The 9,145-nt window shown below is 43.5% G+C and overlaps 1 protein-coding gene across 2 annotated transcripts in view; it reads right to left on the reverse strand.

Moving 5' to 3' along the window:
- Positions 1-713, reverse strand: part of LOC116101625 (zinc finger protein 419-like) — an 8,881-nt gene extending 8,168 nt beyond the window's left edge. For both annotated transcript variants that reach the window (XM_031385329.1, XM_031385327.1), the window contains exon 1: positions 460-713. In XM_031385329.1, coding sequence (XP_031241189.1) covers positions 460-537 — 78 coding nt within the window. In that variant the 5' untranslated portion in view covers positions 538-713. The remainder of the gene's footprint in view (positions 1-459) is intronic.
- Positions 714-9,145: the final 8,432 nt, after the last annotated feature.

The following is a 9,145-nucleotide window of genomic DNA, read 5'->3' on the forward strand; positions in this document are numbered from 1 at the left end:
TACGGCTCACATTCCAACTCGAACACGAGTCCACAGGATTTACCCAAGGATTCACAGATCTCTGCCTACACCCAAATTATCCTCACCCCACGCTTGGAAAACTGAATAGATCGAATCTCTCATCTGTTCAAATCCTCCGTGGTTACTAATCTCTCTCTCTAAAAACAAAAGTCAGCTCCTTAGATGCCCTGAGACCTTCCCCTCATCTAATACCAGCAGAGGTCACCCCAGGGCTCTGTCTCTGAGCTCAGGCCCGCCCACAAGCCTTGGGAGATACAGTCCACCAGACGCTGTGAGTCAAAGGGGATGGCTCTAACGATCTAGCACACAGATGTCAAAAAACATAATTTCGTCCACCTGTGCCCTACTGTCGGGGACATGAAGGTCTGCCCTGTTGGCTCCTGACCCAAATCTCAGTGCTCTAGAACTCAGGTAGGTGGGAGATCACTAGGCACTCACCTGGGGCAGGGCTCCACCCGCAGCCTCCACAATCACCACTGTGCTCCACTGGCCGGCCGGGCCCTGGGAAGTCGCCATCCCCACTCCAAGCCTGGATCAGATCACACGGGCTGTCGCAAACCTCAGTTCCGTCTCTGTGACGGAGGTAAAAAACGCTTCAACTCTCCCGTTTTCCTGCCCATGACCAATTCTGATAAAACCAGTTTTCTGTGAACCAGACTGACAGATCCAGAAAGTTTCAAAGAACCTCCTGCACGCAAAGCCGAAAGTCCCGCCCAGCGTCCTTCTGTCGTCACCAAAACGCCCATTTTTATTGGCTATTGTCAGTACAATGTCTTCTGGACAATGTAGTTCAGACAGTATCAAGCGCCAGGAAGTGGACACACCTCCCCAGATGGAGCAGGACATTCTATCTGTTAGGAAGATTGCTGTGATTATAGATGTGCCAATATTTTTTTGAGCTATTAAGGTCGGGCTTGCTGACCCATTTCTAAATTACGGAACTGCCGGCAGAGGCAAGTGGATGTCTGGGATTAGAAACTAGCCTGTCACAGTGAGTTCCAGACCAGACAGGAACCGTCTGGGTCTGGGAGAGTTACAGAGTGATCCTGACCCTGAACCAGGCCATGTGAGGAGACTGGAAAAGAGAAAGAGGAGCGGCCAACCAAGAGGGGCGGCCTGAGCCAAGAGACTAGCATAGCTGATAGTGGCTGAGTTATATAGGGGCCAGAAGAGCTGGGAGAAGGAAAGCCCAGCAGATCACCTAGGCTGGACAGAAAGAGAGAGAGAGAGAGAGAGAGAGAGAGAGAGAGAGAGAGAGAGAGAGAGAGAGAGAGACAGAGACAGAGAGAGAGACAGAGAGAGAGACAGAGAGAGAGACAGAGAGAGAGAGAGAGAGACAGAGAGAGAGAGAGAGACAGAGACAGAGACACAGAGAGAGACAGAGACAGAGACACAGAGAGAGACAGAGACAGAGAGACAGAGAGAGACAGAGACAGAGACACAGAGAGAGACACAGAGAGATAGAGACAGAGACAGAGAGACAGAGACAGAGACAGAGAGACAGAGAGAGACAGAGAGACAGAGACAGACAGAGAGAGAGAGGGAGGGAGGGAGGGAAGGAAGGAGGAAGAGGGAGGGAGGGAAGGAGGGAGGGAAAGAGAGGGAGAGAGGGAGGGAGGGAAAGGGAGGGAGAGAGAGTGAGTTGGGGGAGCTTGCCAGCCAGGAGAGACCTATGCGCAGTAGAGACAGAGAGATGTTTGAAATGTTAATGGACACCTCAGTTCAACATTTGCCTTGGATTTAAGACCCGACAGGTTTTAGGCCTTTGAGTGAATGATACTTGACAGGTCCTCTTGCAAAGTAAACTCAGGAGTTGTCATAGAGGAAGAAAGAAAGGACATATTTGGAATCGAGTATTCTTTCACCACTGATCTCAAGAATTCAAACTCTTCTCATTCGTACACATCAGCTACGACGACGTCGTCACGAATAACTTTTCTATTGTGCATCCCCACGCTAAGAGAAATTTGGGGATGCATAACAGGATTCAGCCCGGAAAACCACTTTGGTGTGTTACTGAGGATGCGCTTCAGAAGGAAAGACTGGAGCAGCAGCTTCCTGGGGAAAGGGAACACTGGAGCATAGGTAACTATGATCCAGTCTGCAGGGAGTCTCCTTAACTCCTTACACACTACTTCTCTTCTGTCCATCTCTGGAACTGCAACTGTATCCATGGCGCAGCTGTCTGAACTACATTAACCAGAACCTACTGTGTGCAGAAAGGCGGGAAGATTGGCGGGTGGTGTTAGTACATACCTTTAATCCCAGTGGATATCTGCATTTGTGACTAGCTTGGTCTACCATCTAGTGCAGCCAAGGCTACACAGAGAAACTCTGACTCAAAGGAAAGAAAGAAAAGAATAGAGATGAAAGGCTTTTCCTTGGAGCCTAGACAGGTCTGAAGTCTGCATCACCACGGTTTAACTAGTTCTAAGCCTTGGGTAGAATCGCCCCTGTTCATATACTTCTCTGGACAGCCCTGACTGCTGGACTGGGGATGCTGGATGGGGTGGCAGGTGATCCCTGGCTTACCTGATTGTTGCAATACCCTGGAGTGTGGGTCGTAAGCCCAGGCAGAAGCCTGATGTCCCTGATAGTGATCCAGTCTTACAGTCCCATTTTATTTATTAATTTTACTCTTTTAAAGATTGAGTTTGAGGGCCTGTGGCAGTGACACACAAGGCAGACAGATGATGGAGTTCAAGGTCAGCCTGGTCTACAGAGTGACTTTCAAGATAGCCAGGGCTACACAGAGAAACCCTGTCTCTGAAAAACCAGAGAATTAGAGACAGACAGAAAGACAGACAGACAGACAGACAAACAAAGATGTGGCAAGTACCAATGCAAAATAATCTAATTCTACACTGATTTTATAATGAAGACAATACATTCATGAGTTTTTACTCACTTAAAAAAAACATGCTGTGTGTGTCCCTACACTTATGCAAGTCAGAGTACAATTTGCAAAAGTCATTTTTTTCTTCTACCATATGGATTCAGCTGAAGTAGGTGCTTTCCCTCTTATCACTTATTCTAGATTTCCATTTTAGACAAGTATGTGCTAGAGCAGTGTTTCTCAGCCTTTCTAATCCTAAGATCCTTTAACACAGTTCCTCTTGTTATGGTGACCCCCAACCATAAATTATCATTTCTATTCCATAACTGTAGTTTCACTACTGTCATGAATCTTAATGTAAATATCTGTGTTTTCTGATGGTCTTACATACCCTCTAAGAGATCATGACCCACAGGTTGAGAACCACTGTGCTAGAGTGTTATATCTTCTGACCATCATTTTATTTTTGTTTGATGTTTTGTTTTTGTTGTTTGAGGCAGGATCTCTCTGTGTAGCCCTGACTGTCCTGGAACTCTCCATAGACCAGGTTAGCCTCGAACTCAAGAGATCTGGTGGAGTTTAGTTGTTTATTATTTGTTTGGGATCGTGTGTGTGTGTGTGTGTGTGTGTGTGTGTGTGTGTGTGTGTGGTGTAATTTCAGGGTGCTTGTGGTAAAGAGGTGAGCCACCACACCCAGCTTAGTCATTTCATTTCTTTCCTTTCCTTTTCTTTTTTTTTTTTCTGCCTCTGCCTCTAGAATGCTGGAATTAAAGGTGTGCACCACTACACCCAAACCCAGCTGCACTTAGCTGCTCTTTCTGAGGATCCAGATTCAGTTTCCCCTTGTGGCACACACCATTTGTCACTCTTATTCCATGGCATCTGATGCCTTTTTCTGACCTCCACAGACCCTCCATTTATATGATGCACATGCATAAATACATGATGACATGTGTGTTTATAAAATAAAAATACATTTTAAAATATGAATTGTGTTTGTTTGTTTTAGTTTGGCTTTGACTATTTATCCTTTTTAATTTGCTTAATTTTTTTTTTTTTCGAGACAGGGTTTCTCTGTGTAGCCTTGGCTGTCCTGGAACTCACTCTGTAGACCAGGCTGGCCTCGAACTCAGAAATCTGCCTGCCTCTGCCTCCCAAGTGCTGGGATTAAAGGCGTGCGCCACCACCGCCCAGTTGCTTAATATTTATACCCATAAAGACACTGGAGTCAGGAGCTGAAGTAAAAACCTGCTAGCTTAGTGAGGTAACTTTATTTTCTTAACTATATACAAACTATCCACTTTAAAGCCTGATTTTATAGCTAAACTGCTGGCTCTTTAGAAATCTGTATCATTCTACCCAGCTAGTCTAACTTTCTCTTGAGCTACTCCAAACCCAAGAGGACACCTTAGCTCTCTTTCCTAGACTACTGTCTCACCTGTGCCCTGCCCGCTGCTTTTCTGTGGTTCCTGCAGGCCCAAAGAGAGAATCCCTATCTTTTACTTGGATTCCATGCCAAAAGAGAGAGCTAGAGAGCTCCCAAAAGTCCAATTGCTAGCAGTCTCTAGCTCTTCCCCTCTACCCTTTGGCAAACTTAACCATGGTCATCTTCTAGTTGGGGGCTCCAAGCCAAGTCAGTAGAGCCAAACTATTTCCCCTTCAAGGCCATCCAGCTGACTTTGGCTTGGGTCATAGAGCAGAGAACACAAGACCCCTCCAAAAAAACAATTTCCATTCTTTAGCATTCTTATCTATGGGGGCTTTTAGAGGCACACTCAAACTGCATCTCTTCAGGACACACCTTACTGCACCTGACATCTATTTAAGCCTTTTATATTTTGTGAATAAGTAGGTTTTCTGTGTCCAGTAATCAAATATCCTATAACAAGGCTTGAGAGAAATGGAATGAGAGGAGGACCTGGAGAGTAGGACTTTCTCCACTGGTGTAGACTCCTGTGCTCTGATTGGTGGATTCAAGAGTGAACATTTCTAGGAGACCTAGCTATTGGTGGTATGGCAGTCCTTCATGGTCATCACTGTGGAAAAAAGAAAGATCAGCCTAGCAGTTAGAACAGCTTATTTGTGCCTTCTCAGCCTTACACAGAGGACGAACAACCTCCTACCCCTATGGAGGGACCCTGCTGCTCAGGGTTCTATTCACACTTTACTCTCCCAGATGTGTCTGCCTCTGGCTATTCTCTCTCCCTCATATCTGCAATAAACCTTTCCTGCCACTGTACCTAGGAGCGGTCATGTCCTTTCCTTCTTTCCTTCTATTTCTTTTTTTTTTCTTTTACTTACGAAGTACGTGATACATAAGACTGAGTTTGACACAGTAATACTTCTTTTAGTGGAGGAGTACCGTTTTTTTTTTTTTTTAATTCTCCATATTCCAGAGGATAGCATGGAAGAGTTTGTTGCCTTGTTCAAAAGGACACAGTAAGAGGCCTCACTGAGTACTGAGGACAATATAAAGCTATACCAGCCTGCACGTATGATGGAGGGCCTAGGTGGACTTTCGTTATTCAGAGCCTTGTTTTACCATAGGTTCCTTTTAATGCAAAGACACTATAATGGTTTGAATAGGTTTGGCTCCCATAGACTGACTGTTTGAATGCTACAGTGCAAAAGAGAGCCTCTTCCTAGCTATCTGAAGAAGATAGCTGCTGTCTTTGCATCAAAATGTGGAGCTCTCAGTTCTTACAGCACCACTTTTGTAGATTGCCTGGATGCTGCCATGCTCCCCACTGTGATGATAATGGACGGAACCTCTGAAAGTGTGCAAGCCAGCCTGGATTAATTGTTTTCTATTTGTAAGAGTTCCCTTGGTCCTGGTGTCTCTTCAAAGGGATGGAAACCCTAAGTAAGGCAGAAGGCCTCATGTAATTTGGCTGGTTGAAAGGAGTGACTCTCTATGTTAAACATCAAACTTTGATGGAGTCAATTTGTCCACTTTCCTTTCACTGCTCCATGCTAAACACAATGGTCAGGGGGACTTAAGCAGAAAGAATATCAATGGTCCCAGGGCCTGGAAGTAAGGTAAGTAGGAAAGCCTTCATGTCTATTTAGCAACCATGATGCTTGGAGTTTGAATCCCAGCACCCACATAACATACTTGGCTTCATCTAAACCTCTGCTACTCCAGTTCTGATGGATATGAAACCTTCTTCTACCTCCCATTATGCACATACAAACTCAGAGGTACAAACATGTGGACACCTACCCATGCACCAGCTCTTTTACAGATAAAAAGACAAAACACTTTAAGAATATTCTATCAATATTCCATAATGATGTCAAAGTCTACTGAGAGTGGCTAGATGTAGAACTCAGGTGGTAGAATGCTTGCTTATAATGTACACAGCTTGCTTAGAGTTTGAGCTCTATTAACAGCAACCTTAAGTAGTGACACACACACTCAAGAAGTAGAGGCAAGTGCATCAGAAGTTTAAGGTCATTCTTAGATATATATCAAGTTTGATCGATACAAGGCTACATGTGACTTTGTCACCAATTAAATACATACACAGAAAAGTAAAGGGGTAAATTAAGAGTTCAAGGGTGTTGGGAGCATGAAGACTCTTGTGTCTGTAGATTTTTAGGGAACCCAAGATTATTGAGCACCTAAGATTGTTCTTTCAAAGGGAAGGGCATATAACCTGTTTCTCCAGAAATCTGGGAACTGGGCATAATTAATAACCTGAAGATCTTAGTTATCTATTGGGCCAGGCCACACTAAGCTCCTACAACCAGGACTGGAGATGGCTAGTATCTGAATAACCCTTAAAAATAGGGGCTCCACCAGGGTCCCCCAACCAGGACTGAAAGACTCCCATGAGGGGAGACGACCCTCTTTCAAGTCCCGGGAGAACACAGCCACCCAAAGACTCACAAGAGACTGATCTTGATGCAACAGCATGAGGTTTATTCAGGGAAACCAGTATATTGGGGACGAGCTCGTGATCCTCGCAGGGGAAGAGGAGCTTGACCCAGAGCACAAGAAGTGTGGGGTATTTAAAGGAAAAAAATCACAAATGAGGGAGAGTGAGGAGGTAACCAAGGAAACATAAAAACAGTGGAAAATTTCAGAGCGACCCAACCCATGATTTAGTCAGGAGTCAGGGTCAGAGGAAAACATCCTGCATACTCATTATTCTCAAGAATGTGGCTTTATCATTGTCAATGTCATTCATTTTGTGATTGACCAGTCCCTAGAACAACCTAGATGGTAAGACAACCATTTTCTGGAACTAGCCAGCCTACATTCTTGGCTCATTTCAGAGAAAATTTTCCATGCCTTTTAAGTAAAAGTTTATACTATATATTTCTGCTAAATGATCTTTTCTTCTACCCTTCAGGACCAGAGGTGGTGAATAGCCTAAATGACCTCTACATTATCTGTATGGCCAAGCCAAAGCCTTCCCTAGGCCCTTAAGCTAGAATAGGTAGTCTATCCCTAGAACTCATCTTCTTGGAAGAAATGATATGGACCCTGAGTCAAACTCTTTTATAATTATACTTCTGTGTACACTGGGGATCAAATTATACTGAGAGCACATTTTTCCAAATTATAGTGTTTAAGTTTATTGGGAATGTGTCTGCCCCTTGAAAGATCCCCACAGTCTGTAGGCCTCCCAGGAGATCTGCTGCACCCAAGGCAACAGATAAGGGAACTTCCCAAATAACCACAGCAGTTTGGAGCTCATTGGACTCAGGACCTATCCCATCCTCTCAAATTCTACCTCCCTTCCAGACTGCACCTTCCACCAGGGCAGATCATCAGCATGTCTACACCTCTGAAGATCACATAGTCTGAAGGCCTCCCAGGAGATCTGCTGCAGCCAGTCAACAGACCCCATGGTCTGAAGACCTCTAAGGAAAGATGCTGTAGCCAGGGCCACAGGTCTCCCAGGAAACCTGCAGCAATCAGGGACAAGGGAAGCAAGGTCCAGACAAAGATGCCCAGGCCAGTTAACACCAGAGATAACCAGATGGAGAGAGGCAAGCACAAAACCGTAAGCAACAGAAGCCAATAAAATTTGGCACCATCAGAACCTAATTCTCTCACCACAGCAAGCCCTAGATATCCCAACACGCTTGAAAACTGTGATGCAGACCTAAAATCTTATCTCATGAAGATAATAGAATCCTTTCAGGAGGATATAAATAACTCACTGAGAGAAATACAGGAAAACAGAAGTAAACAGGTAGAAGCCATAAAGAAGAAACAAATTCCTTAAAGAAATACAGGACAACACAATAAAACAGGTGAAAAAATTGAAAAAATTAAATAAAATAAAAATATAAAATTTTAAAAATAATTTTTGTTAAAATTTTATTGTACTTACTGTTCTAAATAGGTTTGATTCTTATTTGTTTTATTAGAATTAATTTTATAACACTTGTATAATAACTTTGAGTATACGTTTTATGCGAATGTATAGATTTTAGAAGACACCTTCTACAGTTACACTGTCTCATGTTATTAAATAGTTCTAGGGATGGACTCAGTTCATCATATTTAGTGTTAAGAGATTTAACTCCTTAGCCATCATACTGGCCACAAATGTCCTTTAAAGACATTGATTTCCTTACAAATGATTACAGGTTAAATCTATCGGTCTCAAATTTATGTAGCCAACACTAAACAAATAATCTTTTGAGTAATATTAGTTCTGTAGTTTACAACACAATTTGAATAATTGTGGTTAACTGTGCAATAACATTTTAACTCATTACATTGCAGTACAATAAACTGGGAGTTTAAAAATATCAAATATAAGATTCTTCATATTCTTTTTTATATATGTGTAATCTTTATTATTATTATTTTTTACTGTATTTTTATTAGATATTTTCATTATTTACATGTAAATGTCTCCATTCCCAGTTTCCCCTCCAAAAAACAAAGAAACAAACAAAAACAACAAAAACAAACCCCTGTTGCCTCCCACCTCCCCATGCCTGCCATCCCGCCCTTTCCCACTTTCTGGCCCTGGCATTCCCCTACACTGGGGCACAGAACCTTCACAGGGCTGAGGTCCTCTCCTCCTATTGATGATCAAATTGCATTCTTCTACTATACACATGCTGCCAGAACAATCGGACCCCTCCATGTGCAGTCCTTGGTTGGTGGTTGAGACCCTGGGAGCTCTGAGGGTACTAGTTAGTTCATATTGTTGTTCGTCCTAAGGAGCTGCAAATCCCTCAGCTCTATTGGTCCTTTCTCTAACTCCTTCACTGGGGACCCTGTACTCAGTTCAATAGATGTTTGTGAGCCTCTACATC

This window comes from Mastomys coucha, unplaced genomic scaffold (genome assembly GCF_008632895.1).
Source record: "Mastomys coucha isolate ucsf_1 unplaced genomic scaffold, UCSF_Mcou_1 pScaffold21, whole genome shotgun sequence".
In the NCBI taxonomy this organism is placed as follows: domain Eukaryota; kingdom Metazoa; phylum Chordata; class Mammalia; order Rodentia; family Muridae; genus Mastomys; species Mastomys coucha.